Source organism: Artemia franciscana, chromosome 11, assembly GCF_032884065.1.
Source record: "Artemia franciscana chromosome 11, ASM3288406v1, whole genome shotgun sequence".
NCBI lineage: Eukaryota > Metazoa > Arthropoda > Branchiopoda > Anostraca > Artemiidae > Artemia > Artemia franciscana.
In genome coordinates, this window is record NC_088873.1 from 6,852,602 (window position 1) to 6,877,202 (window position 24,601).

A 24,601-nucleotide genomic window follows, 5' to 3' on the forward strand; every position below is an offset into this window, starting at 1 on the left:
AAATTGTTTTAAAAAGTAGAATTGTGGCAGAGTCAAACTTTAGCGTAAAGAGCGAGGGATTGCGGAGGGGACAACTCATTTCATATACGGAGTAATTTCTGTTCGTTTTAAGTTTTAATGTCGCTCCTTACTTTCAGCTAAAAAAATTAGTTTTTTTTATTTAATTTCTGAACGTTTTTGAATTAATGCATGTTTGGTTTTGGCTCTCCGCACATAAATTATTAAAATGAAATTTGTATATTAATTCTTTTTTTGGCTAAATTGCTTTCTCTTAGTTTTGATCAGACGATTTTGAGAAATCAGGGGTGGAGAAGGAGGCCTAGTTGCCCTCCAATTTTTCGGTTACTTAAAAAGGCAACTAGAACTTTTAATTTTTAACGAACGTTTTTATTAGTAAAAAATATACGTAACTTAAGAATTAACTTACGTAACAAACTTTCATAACCTTATATTTTTATTATGTATACGAGGGGGTTTGTACCCTCGTTAATCCCTCGCTCTTTAAACTAAATCGTAAGTTTTGTCCCAATTCTTTAAGAATGACCCCTGAATCAGAAAGGCCGTAGAATAAATAGTTGAAATTACTAAAAATACTTTAGCATAAAGAGCAAGGTATTGATCTCCTCCTAAATACCTCGCTCTTTATGCTAAAGTATTTTTAGAACCCCTCATATGCGTAATAATCTCTGTTCGTTTTAAGTTTCAATGCTACTTCTTCCTTTCATTTGAAAAAACTTTTCATGTTTATTTTTCATTGTTTTCTTATAGTAATGCTAGAGAATCCTGCGCCCTTGTCATTGATTTTTCTTCCCCCATGACAGATTCCTCCAAGGAAAGATCCTCCAACATAGCCCCCTCTCCTCAGCCCCACCTCCAAACAAAATAAAATCCCCCTGAAAACGTCTGTACACTTCCCAATAACCATTACTATATGTAAACAATGGTCAAAGTTTTTAACTTGCAGCCCCTCCCCCAGGGATTGTGGGGAGTAAGTCATCCCCAAAGACATAGTTGTTATGTTTTTCGACTATGCTGAACAAAATGGCTATCTCAAAATTTTGATCCGTTGACTTTGGGAAAAAAATGAGCGTGGGAGGGGGCCTAGATGCCCTCCAATTTTTTTGGTCACTTAAAAAGGGCACTAGAACTTTTCATTTCCGTTAGAATGAGCCCTCTTTCGACATTATAGGACCACTTGGTCGATACGATGACCCCTGGGAAAAAAAAAAAAAAAAAAAAAACAAATAAACACGCACCCGTGATTTGTCTTCTGGCAAAAAATACAAAATTCCACATTTTTGTAGATAGGAGCTTGAAACTTCTACAGTATGGTTCTCTGATACGCTGAATCTGATGGTGTCATTTTCTTTAAGATCCTACGACTTTTAGGGGGTGTTTCCCCCTATTTTCCTAAATAAGGCAAATTTTCTCAGGCTCGTAACTTTTGATGGGTAAAACTAAACTTGATGAAACTTATATATTTAAAATCAGCATTAAAATGCGATTCGTTTGATGTAGCTATTGATATCAAAATTCAATTTTTTAGAGTTTTGGTTACTATTGAGCCGGGTCGCTCCTTACTACAGTTCGTTACCACGAACTGTTTGAAACTATAAGTCTTTTTAAGCTGTGGTTTTATTTACAAAATATCAACGGAAAATAAAAAAGAAAATCATTATAATAATCCAGATGAGTGGAAAGAGCTAATGAAAATATACTAAATACTTAATATATAATGATATCAATTCCTGGCTATCTCAGGAGTTCAAGTTCCAACATTTTGTTAAGCAGTAATTACTGTATTTTTGAATTTTATAGCAACAAAATTTATTAAATTATAACTTGTTATTAGTAAAGCAGAAAAGCTACAATATAATTTAGAAGGTTTGTGATTAGGGTATAGGATCATAGCCAAACTGCTTTTTGTAAAGATTTTTGTTTCTTTTTAGTTTGATTTAAGTACACATTTTAATTCTCGCTGATTATAAGATTTAATTTTTCTTCTGCATCTGTACCTGTTACTTTTATGCTTGATGCGAATATGTATTTTAATCTCTGATCATTTTTGGTTTTGAATATTCTTTGGCAACAATTTCTTGTCGTTTTAAGTTTGAATTATGTATTTATTTGTGCCCACCAAATATAACTTAATTCATTGAATCACATAAAAACAATCACATAAATAGTTGAGTCAGCAGTAAATCGTGTAGCTTGCTGAGAGATCGCACGGAAGTTCTACGCTCTATGTCGGTCGCTTTAGTTGATGGATTGAATATTCCGTACATCGATAAAATCTCTGTGTTAGAGAACTTGAGTGGAAGTCCAAGCAAAAAATTTGTGTTTCAGCAGTAAGTGTTGAGACAACATTCGACGCTCGACGCTCGGTGAGAGACAACATTTCCCCACAAGGGCAATATATACCAGATTAGGGGAGAGACAATGGCATAGAAAAGTTCTAAAATAATAAAACGGTTGCATGACCTCTTGCATTTGACAGTTTTCCCATAAGCTGATCGAGTAGATCTACAGATTGAACCGGTGAGCAGGCCTCTAGTGGGTCTAAGCGTCTGCCGCAAGTGATACCAAGGTATTTCAGGGACTGGGATTGCTAGATTCTAATGCTATCGATGACAACATTCGTATTTGCCGGATTAGCACTATTAAAGACAATAAATTCCGTTTTGTCTATGTTGACCTTTATTTCTGCTCGCCTTAATTGTAGTATGACTGCTTTTTTTGAAAAGCTGTTGTTCTGGAAAGCTTTGTTATTGGTTAATGTAATGAAATTTTTTCAGTTTTCAGTTTTTCAACTTAAGAATTAAAATGTCGGATTATAGTTTGAGATTTAAGGAGATCTGAGCGTTTTCTCTGATTGAACTTAATATAATTGTTTTATAAATGTTGTTGATTTAAATCAAACTTTGGAATAGTTCTTGAACTATGCTTTTGATTCAACAGTGAAATCCCTCAGCTCTCTTTATTTCGGACTCTTTATAATCTCTTATCTGTCACTTCGTTATGAGGGGTTGCTAATAATGATGCCGAAACAATTCTAACAACATGGCTGCTCAGAATGTTTTTGGTTGAGGTATAGAGGTATTAGAAGTATTTTGACCTACAGACTATGTCAGACAAAATGGCTATCTTTAGATTTTGATCTTAAGTCTTTGGGGGAAGGGTAGCTAAAAAGAGCATCGGGCGGTTGTCATAGGACTAGTTTTAAACATCCCTCTCAACATGCATTAAAAGTTTCAACTTAACAGTCCTAACCGTTCCTGAGAAATCACTAATACACCTTTTTTACAACCATTATGCCCATACTGTGAGATAATTTTGTTTAGTACCGCCTTCAACATTTCCTGAAAATTTCCCCTTAATATTATATATAAGCCATTTTAGAGATTTGGGATCAAACATGCTCCGATTTTCCATTAACTAACACCATGTGTAATCTGTGGATAACTTGCATAACTTACAGCCCTTGCCCCAGGGGAAGTGGATTGTCATTTCATCCCTGGAGCTATACTTATTTGACCTTATAGACTATGATCATCAAAGTGCCTATCTCAAAATTTTGATCGGATCTGTTAGGGGGAGACAAGTTAAAAAGGGCACGGGAAGGGGACTGGTTGCCCTCCAGTCACTTGTGACTCCTAAAAAGGGCATTATAATTTTCAAATTCTAATCAAATGAGGCCACTCTGAAGTTTACACGACCACCCAATCCACTTGAAGTGGCTCTAGGGAAAAAAATAATACACCGAAGCCTTATAGCTCTTCACTATAGGCAACGCTGGAGCGTCTACTTTAGGCAACATTTCTATTTACACAGGATTGGATTTTCAGAGATATATACTTAGGGTTTACATTGGGATGCTCCCCAAAGAGACTGACACAGTTACGCCACCCTCCAAGATATGTAGAAAATAGACAAATTTAGAAAACAAAACGCTAAGTCAGTTCCATTAGCTACTCTACATTCTCCACCTCCTCTCCCCCACACACAAAAAGGAAAACGTTATATTTATATTAACTTCTCACAAATGAAAAAATGACTTAAAGAACATATCAGAGACTAAAACAAATTTTTGACCTATTTTGGGCGTCACAAACAGCTACAACCACTTGGATACCGAAAAGATTAAAAGCCAAATGTAACAATTAAACTGAAGAAATTCGTCAACAGCATTCACATTCTTACTATTGCAATTAATTTGTCCCCTTCAGTTTGATTTGAGCTTTTCTAAAGTAAAGTGACAGCATTATAAGTAGTTTTTTACTGCTTTGCTAATGTGTCCGCTGATACAATAATTATGTCAGCCACTGCAATTTCTTAGAAATATTAGCTGCAGATTGTTATGTTGTTTCTTAATTATTTGTTTGTTTAACATAACCGGATTACTTGCGTAAAATCAACTTCTTTGATTTATAATAGGGGTTTTTAACAGCTCCCTTAGTTAGAACCCGCCTTTAAATTAGTTGAGCGAAAGCCTAGCTGCATTGTCCATAAGGAGCAATAAGTTCAATCAATTTTTCCTTTCAATCAAAATATCTCCTTTATTTATAGCCGGAAGAGCATCTCTGTCAATCTATAGCAACGATCTCCAGTAAAGAAAATATTTCCCAAGTCTTTGTTGTCCCGGTAATGACAATCTAGAAACAGTAGCCCTAGAAAACGGTTCAATGAAAACTGAAAATTAAAACTTAATTGCGGAGAAAGAGTCGAATGGACTAAAGACTGCTAGTTTGTGATACTGAACTGATGAACAGGTTTTTGAACAGAAAAAAAAATAACAAAAGCTCGTCAGTTGTTCCTTATACGCCATCTGTTTCGTCTGAATCCTCAACTGATACTTTGAGCTTTCGTATATAGGATTAATACCATATGAAATCAGACTACAACCCTGTCATGCATCATAGGAAGCAAGCAAAAAAAATCTGGATTAAAGTGAATAATGTTACTGCTACAACAACTAATAATTCAGTGTAGGATCAAGCTGCTTGAAGCCGGCACAGCTGCGCACTCCCTTCCTCTGTCTCATTCTACTTAAATTCTTCCTCTTTAGCCCCTCCCAAGAATTCAAATTGTGTTCTGAGTTCCGGGTAGTTCCTAACTTCCACATTATGTTTAGATAATATAGACGACATTCCACTAGGACTTCATCCTAGAAAGATAGTATTCTACCCTGCATCTTACTACAGTCAGGCAGCTCAATAAGATAGGGCATATGAAGTACCTCTCCCAAATTTCACACGGTAAACTCAAATGTCCAAAAAATTTCCCAAAACCTCCTTTATAATGTGTCTTCCCTCCCGTGACCCTATCAATAACTCCCAGAAACAGTACCCTAAATCGATGGGCTCTTAAGAAAGAGAGTAAAAAAATCTGCAAAAAACAAGAATAAAAAGAAAACACAATCTGAAGATGAAGATCTAGCAAGCAAGTTTAATTATATGATTAGTTTTTCCTGAAAACAAAGTTTATCTTGTAATTTTATGACGAAATGATTCGTAAACTGATCTTGCGAGCAGTTTCATGTCCGAATCTCTAACAGATCAAGAGCAAGATCTTGGTTAAGAGGGCTGCTGAACCAAGGGCGCCAATGTGAGTCGAGGAGGGCACCAAATTAAAAAGTTTATTTTAAGAAAGAATAAAAAAAGAAAAAAGAACGGAATAAGTGTGCCAGAAGTGTCTTAGGAGGAGGGTCGCCCCCTCCGACCTCATGTATCTGTTACTGGCCTAAATTGCTTTTAATTCTTTCATTCATCTGATTTCAACCAAATTAGCTATATAGTTAAAATAAATAGATAGATAGATTTATTCACACGAAAGCCCTATTGGGGCATTCGCTTTTTAAGTAGTCAGAAAACTAAAATTAAGGAGTTTTGCAGGGTGGAGGGGTTTAAAATTAGTCAAAACTTACCTTTCGATCTCCAGGTATTTTCAGATATTTTGCCAAAATGTTTGGAAATATCCTTCGATCCCCTTGGACATTCAGCATCAAATCAAAACAGACAGAAACAAAAAAAAGTATGAAGAATAAAACTTCACTCAAACTTTTTCGACGGGCTCACAAGAAAGAGAATAAAACCAATCTGCCAGAAAAAAGAAAAAGAAAGAAAACACATTCTGAAGATGAAGATCTAGCAAGCAAGTTTAATTATATAATTAATTTTTCTATCTTGCAGATCAAGAGCAAATCTTGGGTATGGGGGCTACTGGACCAAGGGCGCTAATGTGACTCGGGTTGGGCCCCAAATTAAAAAGTGTATTTTAAAAAGAAAAAAGAACAGAATAAGGGCGCCAGAAATATCTCGGGGGATGGGTCCCCCCCAACCCCATGGATCTTTTCCTGTCCTAAATTGCTTTTAACTGTTTCATTCATGTAATTTCAACCAAATTAGCTATATAGTTAAAATCAATAGAAAGACAGATTTATCATATGAAAGCCCTATTGGGCCATTCACTATTTAATTGGTCACCAAACTAAAATTAAGAATTTTTTGAGTGGGGAGTGGACAGAGGCAGTTCAAAAAACTACTCCTTAGCATAAGTTAATGTTGTAAGTTGCCTTGTCATATCCCCATCATTGAAGCCCAGACATCATACGCTAAATCGATGGGCTCACAAGAAAGAGAATAAAACCAATCTGCCAGAAAAAGAAAAAGAAAGAAAACACATTCTGAAGATGAAGATCTAGCAAGCAAGTTTAATTATATAATTAATTTTTCATGAAAATGAGGCTTATCTTATAATTTTATGACGAAATGATTCGTAAACTGATCTTGCAAGCAGTTTCATGTCCGAATCTCTAACAGATCAAGAGCAAGATCTTGGTTAAGGGGGCTGCTGAACCAAGGGCGCCAATGTGAGTCGAGGAGGGCACCAAACTAAAAAAGTTTATTTTACGAAAGAATAAAAAAAGAAAAAAGAACGGAATAAGTGTGCCAGAAGTGTCTTAGGAGGAGGGTCGCCCCCTCCAACCTCATGTATCTGTTACTGCCCTAAATTGCTTTTAGTTCTTTCATTCATCTGATTTCAACCAAATTAGCTATATAGTTAAAATAAAAAGATAGATAGATTTATTCACACGAAAGCCCTATTGGGGCATTCGCTTTTTAAGTAGTCAGAAAACTAAAATTAAGGATTTTTTGAGGGTGGAGGGGTTTGAAATTAGTAAAACTTACCTTTCGATCTCCAGGTATTTTCAGATATTTTGCCAAAATGTTTGGAAATATCCTTCGATCCCCTTGGACATTCAGCATCAAATCAAAACAGACAGAAACAAAAACAAAAATATGAAGAATAAAACTTCACTCAACGAACTAAAAAAAGAGTAAATTTAATAAAATAAATTAAATAAATACAATCATCAAACAGTTCGTGGTACCGAACTGTAAGTAAGGAGCGATGAGGCTCAATAGCAACCGAAACTCTAAGAAACAGAGTTTTGATAAGAATAGATACATTATTATTATTCCAAATATTTAAAATTTGTGAAAGTTAATGTTACTTATCAAAAGTTACTATCCTGAGAAAATTTGCCCAATTTTAAAAAAGGGGAAAACACCCCCAAAGCGTCAAGTGATCTTAATGAAAATCACACCGTCAGATCCAGCATACCAGAGAATCTTCCTGTAGAGGTTTCAAGTCCTATGTTTAAAAATGTGGAATTATGATTTTTTTTTGCCAGAAGAAAAATCACGTATGCGCGTTTATTTGTTCTTTTTTCCCAGAGGTGATCGTTTAAGGCCAATGATCGTAAAAGGTCGGAAGAGGGCTCATTTGATTGGAAATTGAAATTTCTAGTGCCCTATTTACGTGACCGAAAATATTGGTTTGTAGCTTGCCCCCCCCCTCACCCACGCTCATTTTTCCACGAAATCACCCGATCGAAAGTTTGATATATCAATTTTATTCCGCATAGTTGAAAAATCCAATAGCTGTGTCTTTGAGGAGTACTTGTCCCCACTACTAATTCCCCTGAGGAAAAGCTGCGAGCTATGAACTTTGCCCATTGTTTACATATAGTATTGGTTATTGGGACGCACACAGGCGTTTTTAGGGATATTTTTCTAGTGTGTGTGGGGGGGGGGTACTTTACAGGGAGGATTTCTTCGAGGTGGAAGAGAATTTTACATGGAGGAGGAACCGGATTTCCCAGCCTTGTTGAAAAAACGATCAGAAAATTAAATTAAAAAAAAAATTCGACTAAAAGTAAGAAGCAACATTAAAATTTTGAAACTAATAGAAATTATTACGTATATGAGGGCGCTCCCTCTTCAATACCTCATTCTGTATAATACAGTTTTTTAAAACTTTAAAAGAGCTTATTAGTCAAATTTAACGGGGTTTGCGATTGAGGAGTTGTTCTTAAATAACTAAAATTAAATAAATAAAACAAGTTTTTTTAGCTGAAAGTAAGGAGCGATATTAAAACTTAAAACGAACAGAAATTTCTCCGTATATGAAAGGGGCTGTTCCCTCCTCAACGCCCCGCTCTTTAGGCTAAAGTTTGACTCTTTCTCTCAACTCTTCTCTTTAAAACAGCAAAAAAAGAGCGGGGTATTGATGAGTTTTTTACTGTTTTAAAGAGAAGAGTTGAGAGAAAGAGTCAAACTTCAGCGTAAAGAGCGGGGCTTTGAGAAGGAAACAGCCCCTTTCATATACAGAGTAATTTCGTTTTAAGTTTTAATATCGCTCCTTACTTTCAGTTAAAAAAAACACTTGTTTTAATTATTTAATGTATGAACGTTTTTAAATTAATGCATGTTTTGATTTTGGCTCTCGGCATATGAATAATTAAAACAAAATTTGCATATGAATTTATTTATCTGGCTAAATGGCTTTCTCATAGTTTTGACTGGACGATTTTGAGAAAAAAGGAGCGGGGGAGGAGGCCTAGTTACCCTCCAATTTTTGTTTATTTAAAAAAGTAGCTAGAACTTTTAAATTTTTACGAAGGTTTTTATTAGTTAAAATATACGTAACTTACGAATTAACTTATGTAACAAACTTCTGTATTCGTATGTTTTTATTGCGTAATATGAGGGGGTTCATCCCTCGTCAATACCTCGCTCTTTAGACTAAAGCTTAAATTCTTATCCCAATTCCTTAAGAATGACCCCTGAATCACAAAAGCTGTAGAACAAATAGTTGAAATTAATAAAATTACTTTAGCGTAAAGAGCGAGGTATTAGGAGGAGGTGAACCACTAATATGCGTAATTATTTCAGTTCGTTTTAAGCTTTAATAGTGCTCCATAGTTTCAGTTGAAAAAACTTATATATTTATTTTTTCATTGTTGTTCAAAAAATGCAAAAAAATATTGCACCCCCTTCATGGAAATTTTCTTCCCCCATGACAAATTTCTCCATGGAAAGTTCTCCCCGCGTGACCCCCTCCCCTCAACCCCTCCTCCAACCAAAAAATCTCCCTGAAAGCGTCTGTACATTTCCAAATAACGATTACAGTGTGTAAATACTGGTCAAAGTTTGTAACTTGGAGCCTGTCCCACTGGGACTTTGGGGGAGTAAGTTGTCCCTAAAGACATAGTTATGAGGGGACCCGACACTCTAGGACCAATAGGTTGATACGATCACCCTGGGAAAAAAAAAAACAAAGAAAAAGACAAAACAAAAAGACAAACAAATAAAAACGCATCCATGGTCTGTGTTGTGGCAAAAAAATGCAAAATTCCACATTTTTGTTGATAGGAGCTTACCGTATTTCCCGAAATATCGAACTTCAAGAAAATATGGGTATCTCCTTCTCCTCAAATCCTAATTTTAGCCCCCTTTTCAGAATGTGACTATTTGTTTCAAGCATGACATATAAAAAATCCCCCCTTCATCTTTGCTAAAATTATATTAGTTGTAATCAAGGCCATATTTATGATTTTTCTCGGAGACGGGGTTTATTTTTGTTCAGGGGAAGGGGTCTACAAAAAACTGTAAAGCCATCAAAAATTATTTTTACGTATTTTCTTTACTTTTTATTGATTCCAAGAAAAATTTCGGGGAATGTTTAAACCGTGTAACCCCCCCCCCCCTTTGATTCGGCCTTGATTAAAATTCAGTATAATTGTTTTTCGGTTTTATTGACAGGATAAAAACAAACTTATGAGAAGACAGTAGGATTTAGTTCAAATTTCGTGAAAAAAAAGAGGAGAATAATCAGATTAACAAAATTCTATGAATTAATTAAAAATTAAAGAAACGATTATTGAAAATATTAAGATTCAAGGGTGAACAGCCTAAATACCCTTTTGTGTATGTAACGCACTTCACGGATACCGCAGGGAAAACTGAGTTTTATGCGGCTTTTGTATTAAATTAGGAAAGGAAGAAAAGTACTTTCAAGTTTTTCAAATTCTTATTTCCATGACCAAAATTTTTTCAAGAGGCTTATCTTTCCTATTATCCATTACAGTTTGAATTTGCGATTTATAGCACTTTCAATACGTAAGGAGCCTAGGCTTTGTAAAAAGTATACTCGGGGCCACGCACCTGCCCCAAAATTCCCGGGTACTTGGCTGGTACAACACATCAGAATTCTTAGGTAATGCATACCTCAAAGCTTTCTTACCAGAGAACATCAACAGTTGTTTTTAATTTTAATTTTTAAAATAATTTTTTTTTTCAACTGAAAGCAAGGACCAACATTAAAGTCTAAAACAAACATAAATTATTAAGTATATGAGGGGGCTGGTCCCTCCTCAATATCTTGCTCTTTACGCTAAAGTTTTACCTTTTGTCCCAATCATTTAAGAACGACTCACGAAACACTAGGGTTGTCTAATTAGAATATTCAGCTTTTTTAAAGGTTTTAAATCAAACTTTAGCGTAAAGAGCAAGTTTTTGAAAAGGGGATAACTCACCTTATATACTTCCTACTATCTTTTATTTTTAAGCTTTGATGTTGCTCCTTACTTTCAGTTAACTTTTTTTTTTATTTAATTTCTGACCGTTTTTTAAATAATTCCGGGAAATCCGACTCTTCCTCCTTGGAAAGATCCTCCCACAAATACCCCCCATAAGAAATATCTCCCCCTAAATAAAACATTTTTTATACTTCCCATTAAATAATACTATATGCAACGATGGCCAAGATTGATAGCTTGCAGCCCTTCCCCGGGGACTTTGAGGGTCAAATCATAATCAAAGACATAGTTATTACATCTGTTGACTATCCTGAACATAATGGTTATCTCAAAATTTTATTAGACGACTTTGGGGAAAAAGTCGCTTGGTCGGTGGAATAGCAGCCCTCCTACATTTTTGGTCACTTTAAAAGTGCTATAGAACTTTTGATTCTCAATCAAAGGAGCCCTCTCTCCACCTTCTAGGACCAATGATACCATGCGATCAACCTTGGGAAAAACACACAATAAAAAACAATAAAAACGGATCCGTGATCTTTCTTCTGACAAAAAAAAAAATGCAAATCCCATATTTTGTATATAGAGGCTAGAAACCTCTACAGTAGGGTTCTCTGATATGATCAACTTGATGGTTGGATTTTCACTAAAAATCACTTGATGTTTCGGGGCTGTTTCTTCCATTTTGTTTTAACCTGGAAAACTATTTCTGGCGCGTAAATTCTTATGGGTAACTTTAAACTTGATGAATTTTGTATATTTTGAACAAGCACATAACTTCAATTTTTTGGTGTATTTATTATTATCAAAACTCCGTTTCTTAGAGTTTCGATTACCATTGAGCAGTATCGCTCCTTACTTACAGTTCGTTGCCACGAACAGTTTGATTAAATTACTGATAAATCTAAATTAAACTTAAATTACATCGCTTTAATTCAACTCTAGCCTTAGTAATTGGTTTGCATTAAATGAGGGTCCTTCTTTCCCGAGTTATCATTGCTATGACAACTATGACTTCGGAAATCTTGTCATTTTTCGTTAAGCCGATTGAAGTGCGTTGCTATGGCTGAACCTATATCCTCCTTAGGATATTCGTTAAGACGACATTTTCAGACTGAAAATACAACAAATTGGTTGTCCTTATTGTGGATGTTGCCAGGATTCCATTCGAGAGGCATTTTACTCTTCTTCAGGTGAACCCGAATAAAGGAATTAGCTTTGTGTAAACATTAATGATTTTATAATATAAAAAACTTGGTTGATACAGACAAGACGGGAGAAGATCAAGGCCTCGGAGCCCCGGCACTAATCGTAGATAGCTCACCTTGGTTTATAACTAAAGGCTGTTCTTCGCTACCCGACTAGGATAAATTCGGGACAACAGCTTGTTAATTCCGGTAACCAATAAATCCTATATAGCCTAGAGACGGGATGGCGATTGTCAATTCTGGTACACCAGAAAATCAATAAAATAGTGTAGATAGCATGATAGTTTCTTCACGTGTACATTATGGCAGTAGGATAATTCTTCGCTTTAACCGTTACACTAGGAAAACACAATTAAATAGCATAGATGAAAGAAAACAGGGAAATTCAGGAAATGTTACCTCCACATCTTTCCTCTTCTCAAAAACAAAAAAATAAGGTCATAAGAATTAAACATTTACTCTTCCTTAAAAATATCTACAGCTACTACTACTACTAATAATAATAATCACCCATCGCAGCACCAAGCCGCCTGAGGCTAATACATCTACGCACACTCCTCCTCCATCCCAATATATTCAAAACCTCCCTCTTTACGCCCTCCCAAGAAGTTCCAATTTCCCTCAAATTTTTCTTTATGACACCCTCCCACCTCAAACGAGGACTACCTGCTTTCTTGCTCTAGCTTAAATAGATTAGTTAGTTGTTGGTTTTCAACAGAAACTGGAATTAGTAAGCTTTATACCTCAATTGATGTATAGAGAAGCCAGATACCCTACTTTATGTATAGAAAAGTACTATCGAGCCACTGATTTAATTTGTTGGCTTTCAAACAAAATCGGAATTTTCAAGCTTTATTCCTAACTTCAGATGCTTCTCACTCCCAAAATTTCTATGCTTTTCCGCTTTATGTATAGAGAGGTACTATAAAGCCATTGATTTTACTTATTGGCTTTCAAACGAAATTGGAATTTTTAAGCTTTATTCCTAACTTCATGTACTTTTCACTCCGAAAATGTTTATGCTTTTCTTCTTTATGTATAGAGAGGTACTATAAAGCCATTGATTTTATTTGTTGGCTTTCAAACGAGATCGGATTTAGTAAGCTTTATGCCTAACTTTAGATACTTCTCACTCCCAAAATCTTTATGCTTTTCTACTTTATATGCAGGAATGTACTATCAAGTCATCTGTATTATTTATCGACTTTCAAACGGTACCAGAATTAGTAAGTTTCTATCTCGGCTTTAAATTCAAATTGAGCAGAGACCCGGGTAACAATGCCCTGATTTTAGTGAGATTCGCTTGCCATAATAGGTAAGAAATATAAATAATATATTCACGCTAGGAATCTTCGTTTTCTTATCACAAATAGGACAGTTTGCAAATGCAAGGGTGCCGTCAAGTTTTGTACCCTATATTCTAGTCCTTAGAGTATCTTGGACTAAAAAATACTGATAACAAGATTTTTTTTACGAAACTAGCCGGTTTTGTGTTTTGTGTCAGTGTTACTGGAAGAGCTGCATTACAGATTCCGAACCGCTTATACATCAGCAAAATAAAGGCCTTATTCTATTCCTTAGACTGTATCAGACGAAGTCCTTGTAGAACTAAGGGAATGTTTCATGGAAGCCTATGATGATAATCAAGATGGGAAAATTGACATAAAAGAGGTAAGTCAAATATTTTACTTGCAGTCAATTCAATATCCTTAAGGTCTCATGGATCATGGGAAAAAGGAAAATTTTCCTTAAAAGCATATCTTTTTCATCATGTGCATGTTCAGGAAATGAAAATAGCTGATTAATGCCCGTTGCATGCCTGATGAAGAAATTCAAAATAGAGCAATTCCCTGGTAGTGGAGGAAAACGAGGATATCTTTTAGTTTTTCATTTGAAAGGTTGAAGTGAATTAATAATAATAATAAAAATTTATTTATAACCCACAAAATACATTAAAATGTGGAGTAAACACACAAAAAAATAAAAAACAAGAAAAAACATAACAACATAAATAACATAATAGCATAACAACATACAACATAGATAAATTACCTCAATTCAAAAAATGGCCAAAGAGGGTCAAAAACACCAATCATTTGCTGAGTTTTAAGATATTAAATAAAAAAAAAGTTTTTTCAACTGAAAGTAAGGAGCGACATTAAAACTTAAAACAAACAGAAATTACTTCGTATATGAAAGGGGCTGCTTCTTCATCAACGCCCCGCTCTTTACGCTAAAGTTTGACTCTTTCTCTCAACTCTTCTTTTTAAAACAGTAACAAACTTTAGCGTAAAGAGCGGGGCGTTGATGAGGAAGCAGCCCCTTTCATATACGAAGTGATTTCTGTTTGTTTTAAGTTTTAATGTCGCTCCTTACTTTCAGTTGAAAAAACTTTTTTTTTTATTTAATTTCTAAACATTTTTGAATCAATGCATGTTTTGATTTTGGCTCTCTGCAGAGGAATAATTAAAACGAAATTTGCATTTTTTTTTTTTTTTTTTTTTTTTTTTTTTTTTTTTTTTTTTTTTTTTTTTTTTTTTTTTTTTTTTTTTTTTTTTTGGCTAAATGGCTTTCTCATAATTTTGATCGAATGATTTTGATAAGAACAAGAGCAGGGGAGGAACCCTAGTTGCCCTCCAATTTTTTGCTTAGTTAAAAAGGCAACTAGAACTTTTAATTTTTTTACGAATCTTTTTATTAGTAAAAGATATAATTTTGTCCTAATTCATCAAGAATGACCCCTGAATCACAAAAGCCGTAGAATAAATAGTTGACATTACTAAAAATACTTTAGCGTAAAGATCGAGGTATTAGGAGGAGGTGAGCCCCTCATATGGGTAATAATTTCTGTTCGTTTTAAGTTTTAATGCTGCTCCTTACTTCAAGCTTAAAAAAACTTTTTCATATTTATTTTTTCATTGTTTTTTTAAGTAATGCTAGTAAATCCTGCGCTCCCTTCATAGAAATTTTCTTTCCCCATGACAAATTCCTCGATGGAAATCTCCCCCAGCATATCCCCCTCTTATCAACCCCTCCCCCCAACCAAAAAATCCTCCTGAAAACGTCTGTCCACTTCCCAGTAACCATTACTGTATGTAAGCACTGGTCAAAGTTTGTAACTTGTAGCCCCTCCCACGGGGACTGTCGGGGAGTAAGTCGTCCCCAAAGACATAGTTATAAGGTTTTTCGACTACGCTGAATAAAATGGCTATCAGAATTTTGATCCGTTGATTTTGGGAAAATAATTAGCGTGGGAGGGGGCCTAGGTGCCCTTCAATTTTTTGGTCACTTAAAAAGGGCACTAGAACTTTTCATTTCCCTTAGAATGAGCCCTCTCGCAACATTCTAGGACAACTGGGTCGATACGATCACCCCTGGGAAAAAAAACAACAAAAAAGCAAACAAACAAATAAACACGCATCCGTGATGTGCCTTCTGGCAAATAATACAAAATTCCACATTTTTGTAGATAGGAGCTTGAAACTTCTACAGTAGGGTTTTCTGATACGCTGAATCTGATGGTGTAATTTTCGTTAAGATTATGACTTTTAGGGGGTGTTTCCCCCTATTTTCTAAAATAAGGCAAATTTTCTCAGGCTCGTAACTTTTGATGGGTAAGATTAAACTTGATGAAACTTATATATTTAATATCAGCATTAAAATGCGATTCTTTTGATGTAGCTATTGGTATCAAAATTCCATTTTGTTGAGTTTTGGTTACTATTGAGCCGGGTCGCTCCTTACTACAGTTCGTTACCACGAGCTGTTTGATATATCTTTAGATAAATGTTTCAGTCGCGAGGGCGACTGAATTATGAAACATAACTATGAAAATATGTTTCTGTATCAGTTGCTTCATATTACCCTGAATTAAAGCTTGTCAAATACTTAGTGTCGTAAAAAACAAAAAACAAATTCAAGTTAGTAGAAGAAATAATTTACAGACTGAATTAGTTGAAGATGTAGAACTTTTGATGAAAATAAGCACTTACTAAATAATCATGAACAGAATATTTAATTTTTACGCTAAGACTTAGACAGTCTGCACAAATTTTAATTGATTTTTATTAACAATTGTTTTCCATTTCTTATTTAAAAATTTGACAAACAAGAACAAAATATAACTAAATAACCGATAAAATGAAGGTAAGATTAGCCAGTTGATAGAACAGAGTCGAAAAGGGCAAAATAAAATATTTTGGCAAGGACCTCCGCCAAGCCGTGTCTATTGCTAAAACAGGAGGGGGGGGGTGAGAAAAACTGACCTTTTGAAGCAAGCTCATACAAATCAGATGAGAAACTGAGTGAAATAAACAAAAAATAATTCATATAAAAAATAAACAAAACTTAACAAAAACTATAAACAAAACAACCGTAGAATAAATGAAAGGCCAATCACTAATTAAGCTGAGCAATGGCCTAACAATTGACTTAGCTTGTCTAATGACCTGTTTTTTTCTCATACGTCATTTATAGCAAGTGTGGTCTTAGAATTACTGACCTAACTAATGTGTTGAAACTCAGGTCACCTAACTTGTTTTGAGATAAGGTCATCCAACGAAAACTTTGTTTGAGATTTTAGTAAACACAAAGCTTTTATAAACAACATAACCGCATAAAATTCTTGTTGTAGAACGGCTCTTACCCTCTTTACCTCCAATAACTCCTAACTTCTGGTTTTCTTGTATATTTTCAGGTATATTTTGGCGGCACAGAAATAATAGCATAACGAAAAATAGGTTTGTAGACCCTCTCCAGCTGTTAAAAAACGATTAGATAGTTAAGAAATAAGTTGATTAATCAAACCATTGGTTTTTATGGCACTTGGTATTAACCAAGTGACATATAGCAATCGCAAACTCTGTCGGTCTGTCGGTCTGTCTGTCTGTCGGTCCCGATTTTGCTACTTTAGGCACTTCCAGGTAAGCTAGGACGATGAAATTTGGCAAGCGTATCAGGGACCAGACCAGATTAAATTAGAAATACTCTTTTTCCCAATTTGACCATCTGGGCGGGGAGTGGGGGGTCGGTTAATTCGAAAAGGGCAAAATAAAATATTTTGGCAAGGACCTCCGCCAAGCCGTGTCTATTGCTAAAACAGGAGGGGGGGGGGTGAGAAAAACTGACCTTTTGAAGCAAGCTCATATAAATCAGATGAGAAAATGACTGAAATAGACAAAAAACAATCCGTATAAGAAATAAACAAAACTTAACAAAAACCATAAACAAAACAACCGTAGAATAAATGAAAGGCCAATCACTAATTAAGGTGAGCAATGGCCTAACAATTGACTTAGCTTGTCTAATGACCTTTTTTTTTCTCATACGTCATTTATAGCAAGTGTGGTCTTAGAATTACTGACCTAACTAATGTGTTGAAACTCAGGTCACCTAACTTGATTTGAGATAAGGTCATCCAACGAAAACTTTGTTTGAGATTTTAGTAAACACAAAGCTTTTATAAACAACATAACCGCATAAAATTCTTGTTGTAGAACGGCTCTTACCCTCTTTACCTCCAATAACTCCTAACTTCTGGTTTTCTTGTATATTTTCAGGTATATTTTGGCGGCACAGAAATAATAGCATAACGAAAAATAGGTTTGTAGACCCTCTCCAGCTGTTAAAAAACGATTAGATAGTTAAGAAATAAGTTGATTAATCAAACCATTGGTTTTTATGGCACTTGGTATTAACCAAGTGACATATAGCAATCGCAAACTCTGTCGGTCTGTCGGTCTGTCTGTCTGTCGGTCCCGATTTTGCTACTTTAGGCACTTCCAGGTAAGCTAGGACGATGAAATTTGGCAAGCGTATCAGGGACCAGACCAGATTAAATTAGAAATACTCTTTTTCCCAATTTGACCATCTGGGCGGGGAGTGGGGGGTCGGTTAATTCGGAAAAAATAGAAAAAATGAAGTATTTTTAACTTATGAGCGGGTGATGGGATCTTAATGAAATTTGATATTTGAAATGATACTGTGTCTCAGAACTTTTATTTTAAATCCCGACCGGATTTGATGACGTTAGGGGGAGTTGGAGGGGGGAAACCTAAAATCTTGGAAAACACTTAGAGTGGAGAGATCGGGATGAAACATGATGGGAAAAATAAGCACAAGTCCCAGATACATGATCGACATAATCGGAACAGATCCGCTCTCCTTGGGGTAGTTTGGGGGGAGTAATTCTGAAAAATTAGAAAAAATGAGGTATTTTTAACTTACGAACGGGTGATCGGATCTCAATGAAATTTGATGTTTAGAAGTATATCGTGTCTTAGAGCTCTTATTTTAAATCCCGACCGGATCTCGTGACATTGGGGGGGAGTTGGGAGGGGGAAACCTAGAACTTGGAAAACACTTAGAGTGGAGGGATCGGGATGAAACTTGGAGGGGAAAATAAACACAAGTCCTAGATACATGATTGATATAAACGGAACAGATCCGCTCTCTTTGGGGTAGTTGGGGGAGGGGTTAATTCTGAAAAATTAGAAAAAATGAGGTATTTTTAACTTACGAACGGGTGATCGGATCTCAATGAAATTTGATATTTAGAAGGATATCGTTTCTCAAAGCTCTTATTATAAATCCAGACCGGATCTGGTGACAATGGGGAACGTTTGGGGTGGGAACGTTGGAAACTTGGTGGGAAAAATAAGCAGAAGTCTTACATACGTGATTTACATAATTGGAACGGATCCACTCTATTGGAGGGGGGGTAATTGTGAAAAATAAGAAAAAATGACGTATTTTTAACTTACGGAGGAGTCATCGGATCTTCGTGAAACTTCATATTTAGAAGGACCTCGTAACTCAGATCTCTTATTTTAAATTTCAACCGGATCAAGCGTAATGGGGGGGGGGCAGTTGGGGGGACCGGAAATCTTAGAAAATACTTAAAGCGGTGAGATCAGGATGAAACTGGATGGGAAGAATAGAAACCTGTCTAAGATACATGACTGATATAACCGGACCAGATCTGCTCTCTTTGGTGGAATTTGGGGGGGGGGGGGTAATTTTGAAAATTGAGGTATTTGTAACTTACGAAAGGGTGACCAGATCTTAATGAAATTTGATATTTAGAAGGATCTTGTGCTTTAAAGTTCGAATTTTAAATTCCGACCAGATCCTGTTACATTATGGGTAGTTGGAGGGGGAAACCGGAGTTCTTGGAAAACGTGAAAATTGGGGAATTTTTATCTTACGAATAGATGATCGGATCTTAATGAAATTTGATTTTTAGAAGGAATTCATGTCTCAGAGCTCTTATTTCAAATCCCGACCAAATCTTTTGACATTGGGGGGAGTTGGAGGGGGAAATCTTGGAAAAACTCTTGGAGTGTAGGAATCGGGATGAAGCTTGGTGGATAGGATAAACAAATGTCCTTGATACGTGATTGACAGAATCGTACTGGATTTGCTCTCTTTGGGGGACTTGGGGGGAGGGGTTCAGTGATTTGGCGAGTTTGGTGCTTCTGGACGTGCTAGGACGATGAAAATTGGTAGGCGTGTCAGGGAGCTGCACAATTTGACTTGATAAATTCGTTTTCCCAGATTCGACCATCTGGTTTGCTAAAGGGAGAGGAAAAATTAGAAGAAATTAGGTATTTATAACTTACGAGTGGGTGATCGGATCTTAATGAATTTTGATATTTAGAAGGACATCGTGACTCAGAGCTCTTATTTTTAATCTTGACCGGTATTAAGCTTCTTATTTTCCTTTTTAAATCAATCTATTGATTCATAGAATTTTGTTAGAGCTCATACCATATGATCTCTTGGCTCTTAGCTCTTCTCGCCTCGTCACAAGTGCCACATGAGTTCTTAGCTCTTGTTTCACAGTGATATTGTAAAGTTTTGTTGAAGTGCATTTTATATGTATTTTTTCTTTTATACCCATCACTCCTAAGACATTTTAAAGATATTTTCTTGTTAAAAATCATGAAGTAAATCCAATGATTCATGTTTTCCCAAGCCACTCCCAATGTGATACAGCATATCAATTCACACCATTGTACCACACTATTACTGCCCCTCTGGCACCCCCTATGCCATTCCTAAGATACTTTCCAGATATTTTTCTTGCTAAAAATCGTGCTTTAAATCCATCGGTTCATGTTTTCGCAACCCACCCCCCAACGTGTCATGTCAATTCATGCCACCGTCCCAAACATTGACTGGGCCCTTTTACACCTTCTAGGACCCCTCATCATTCCTAAGACATTTTAACAATATTTTCTTGTTAATAATCATTCATTAAATCTATTGGCTAATGTTTTCACAAACCGCCTCCAACGTGACACAAACTGTTAATTCACGTCAGTGTACCCCACCATGACACCCTCTGGCGCGCATTATCATGCCCAAGAGTTTTTTTAACCTTTTTCTTAACAAAAATAACATTATAAACTAAAAATGACCATTATTTTTTATTTGAACAGCGGAAGCTGGCCATTTCATTGTTAGATTTCACCGTTTCATGACAATTCCCAGTCTGTGACACTCAATGGCTAGCATATGGCACCCATTGGCATGCATTATCACACCTAAAGCATTTTCGCACATTTTCCTACAAAAATAACCTTTTCCACTAGAAACAATCATTTAAACTTAAATTAAAATTCCCAACAGCGTTCCTTCTTGATTACTCCTAGCAATCGACGCCATCTTGACACACAAAGACTAGCATATGGCACCCTCTGGCATTCATTATCACACCTAAAGCATTTTCAGACATTTTCCTACGAAAATAAACACTTAAACTAGAAATGAAAATATAAACTTAAAGGTAAATCCCAATAGCGTTTCTTCTGATGACTCCTAGCAATTGACGCCAGCGTGGCATACTTTATGTTAATTTGTCTTCGTGAAACTTGTTACAGGCTAGTTTTTCTTCGTGACACTTGTTGCATGCTGGTTTATTGCTCGTGATATATAATGTATGTTGATTTTTCCTTCATGAACCTTCTTGCATGTTGATTTTCTTCGTGACACTTGTTGCATCTTGGTTTCTTTTCTTCGTAGAACAAGATGCATGCTGATTGAAAACTTGTAACATGTGGTTTATTTCTTCAAGAAAGTTAATGTATCGTTATTTAAGACTTCGAGAAACTTTCCACATTATCATTTTTCTTCATGAAATTTATTGCATGTTGGTTTTTCTCTTCGTGAAACTTGTACATTGATTTTTTCTTGTGAAACTGATTTTGTTCTTGGAACTTGTTGCATGTGGGTTTTTTCTTCGTGAAACATAATGCATGCTGATTTTTCTTCGTGAAAGTTGTTGCATATGGATTATTTCTTCAAGAAACTTAATATATTGTTATTTAAGTCATCGAGAAACTTGTTATTTTTATTTCTTCTCCATGAAACTTCATACTCGTTAATTCTTCTCGTCGTGAAACTTGTACATTGATTTATCTTCTCGTGAAACCATTTTTTTTCGTGGAGCTTGTTGCGTGCTGATTTTTTTCATGAAACTTAATTTATCTTGATTTTTTCTTCGTGAGACTTAGTGTTTCTTGATTTATTCTATCGTGAAACTTAATTTACCATGATATTTTCTTCGCGAAACTTGTTGCATGCTGATTATTCCTTCGTGAAATATGATGCATGCTGAATTTTATTCGTGAAACTTGTTGCATGTAGATTATTACTTCAAGAAACTTAATGTATCTTAATTTGTATCTTCGAGAAACTCGCTATATTTTTTATTTCTTCTTCATGAAACTTGTTGCATGCTGACTTTTCTCTTCGTGAAACTTATACATTGCTTTTTCTCCTCATGAAACCAGTTTTGTTCATGAAACTTATTGCGTACAAATGATTTCGTCAAGAAACTTAATGTATCTTGATTTATTCTATCGTGAAACTTAATTTAGCATGATATTTTTCTTCCTGGAACTTATTACATGCTGGTTTTTATTCGTGAAACGTGATGCGTGCTGATTTTTGCTCGTGAAACTTGTTGCTTGTGGATTATTTCTTCAAGAATCTGAATGTACCTTGATTTATGTCTTCGAAAAACTTGTTATATTTTCATTTCTTCTTCATGAAACTTGTTTCATGTTGATTATTCTCTTTGTGAAACTTAATATGATTTTTCTCCTCGTGAAACCGGTTTCGTTGATAGAACTTGTTGGGTGCAAATTTTTGTACGCGAAACCTAATTTTTCTTGATATTTTTCTTCGTGAAACTTGTTTTATGTTGATTTACTCTTTCGTGAAACTTAATTTATCTTGATATTTTTTTTTTCGTGAAACAAGTAGCATTTTGGTTACTACTTCGTGAAACATGATGCATGCTGATATTTGTTCACGAAGTTTGTTGCATGCGGACTCTTTCTTCCAGAAGTTTAATGCATCTTGATCTATGAGTTTGAGAAGCTTGTTATATTTTTGTTTTTTATTCGTAAGACTTGTTGCATGTTGATTTCTCTCCTGGTGAAACTCTTACAACCGGTTTTGTTAGTGGAAATTTTTGCGTGCTAATTTTTGCTCGTGAAACTTGTTTTATCTTAATATTTTTCTTCTTGAAACTTGTTGTATTAGAACATCATTATCATGATGTTGGGGAGGTACGCCATCTCCCCGGCTTGAACAGTGGACTCTAACAGGTCCTAATACGTAACAATAAAAAACTATGATTTAACAACCAAAGTCTATTACGTAACAATCAAAGAAATCCTGGAGACTGAAGGTTTTTTAAAGAAATAACACATTCAAATTCCCTATTACATAACATGCACCAGCGTCTTGAAGAAGGTTTTAAAAAATGGACAGGACTGGGATTCGAAGGGGTAGGGCTCCGCTCAAAACCTTTGAAGGGATACTACTTTGGTGAGCGTGGGAGGGGGACTAGTTGCCCTCAAATCACTTTTAACTATTAGAAAGGGTACTATCCCCTTCAATTTCCAATCGAATGAGCTATTTTCGAAGTTTCTACGACAACTCCTTAGATACGAAGGACCGTGGTCTAAATAAAAAAAGAAATAAAAGATACATTATGCCCTCGTCGCTCTTTGCTTAGGCAGCGCTATTGTGCTGTCTATGGTTTTCTCTTATCTGGATATTCTAATTTCACCTCCTCTAGTGGTGTTTTTTTTCAAAGAATTAACAGATGCATTTGTTAAAAAATGGCCATCTCAAAATATCTATCAGATGTATTTCGGGAAAATACGAGGTGTCTGGGGAGAAGGGTATCCACCCTCCGATCACTCTGAACCTAAAAAGGGCACTAGAGCTTCTGGTTACCAATCCAATGAGCCCCCTGCGAAGTTTATACGATCACCATTCTATATATACCTTATGTGCCCCCAGGACGTAACTTACAACCCTTGGCCTGAGGGCTGTGAGGGCTTTTCATCTTCAAATTCATAATTTCCTCACTTTCCAACTACTTTGAATAAAATGGCCATCTCAAAATTTTGATTGTGTGTGTTTGGAGAAGTGTTGGCTGTGGGAGGGGGGATATTTAGATACGAAGGACCCTGGTCTAAACAAAAAAATAAATACACAATACATAGTACCCACATCGCTCTTTACTTAGGCAGCGCTATTGTGCTGCCTATGTTCTTCCCTTATATGGATGTTCTGATGTGACCTCTTATAGTCCAATCTTCACTTTCCTTTGTGAAAGGAAATTTCATTTTTTTTTCCAGAATTTGTTTTAGTCTATTATTATTCCCAAAGTCTTGTTTTCTGTTCCTTTTCATTGGAAAATAATATTCAAACTTTATTTCCAAGACTACTTTTAGATGTGCTATAAAAGAAGGCGAGGCACTAAATATTCTTTTTTGATTCTTGATAATTATTACTTTTTCTTTTGAAAAAAGTGGTATCCTTTCTTCCATCTCTAAGGTAAGAAGTTTCCTTTTCCCTTTTCTTATTAAAACGCTTTTTTGTACAATTTTAAATGGAGAGGGAAAATTCCAAAACTTTTCCTGCTTACTTTTACTTTCAATTTGCAATCAAACCCTTCTATGCTATTAAAGAACTTGTTTTTAAAGGCACAACTAAAGTGTTTAGTCAAATATTTATTTGTGAAGGTTTTTAACTTCAAAATTATTCAAACAAAATGTTACGAGTTTAATATGCTCTGGCTTACGTTTGTCAAACAGTTCGTGGTAACGAACTGTAGTAAGGAGCGACCCGGCTCAATAGTAACCAAAACTCTAAAAACAGAATTTTGATACCAATAGCTACATCAAAAGATTCGCATCTTAATGCTGATTTTAAATATATAAGTTTTATCAAATTTAGTCTTACCCATCAGAAGTTACGAGCCTGAGAAAATTTGCCTTATTTTAGAAAATAGGTGAAAACACCCCCTAAAAGTCATAGAATCATAACGTAGAAGTTTCAAGCTCTTATCTACAAAAATGTGGAATTTTGAACCTTTTGGCAGAAGGCAGATCATGGATGCGTGTTTATTTGTTGTTTTTTTTTCCCAGGGGTGATCGTATCGACCCAGTCATCCTAGAATGTTGCGAGAGGGCTCGTTCTAAGGGAAATA

The 24,601-nt window shown here is 35.5% G+C and overlaps 1 protein-coding gene across 4 annotated transcripts in view; it reads left to right on the top strand.

The window, feature by feature from the left end:
- LOC136032739 (calbindin-32-like) overlaps window positions 1–24,601 on the top strand; it is a 179,945-nt gene that overhangs the window by 87,675 nt on the left and 67,669 nt on the right. For all 4 annotated transcript variants that reach the window (XM_065713072.1, XM_065713071.1, XM_065713075.1 and 1 more), the window contains exon 4: window positions 13,669–13,758. In XM_065713072.1, the coding sequence (XP_065569144.1) occupies window positions 13,669–13,758 (90 nt within the window). The remainder of the gene's footprint in view (window positions 1–13,668; window positions 13,759–24,601) is intronic.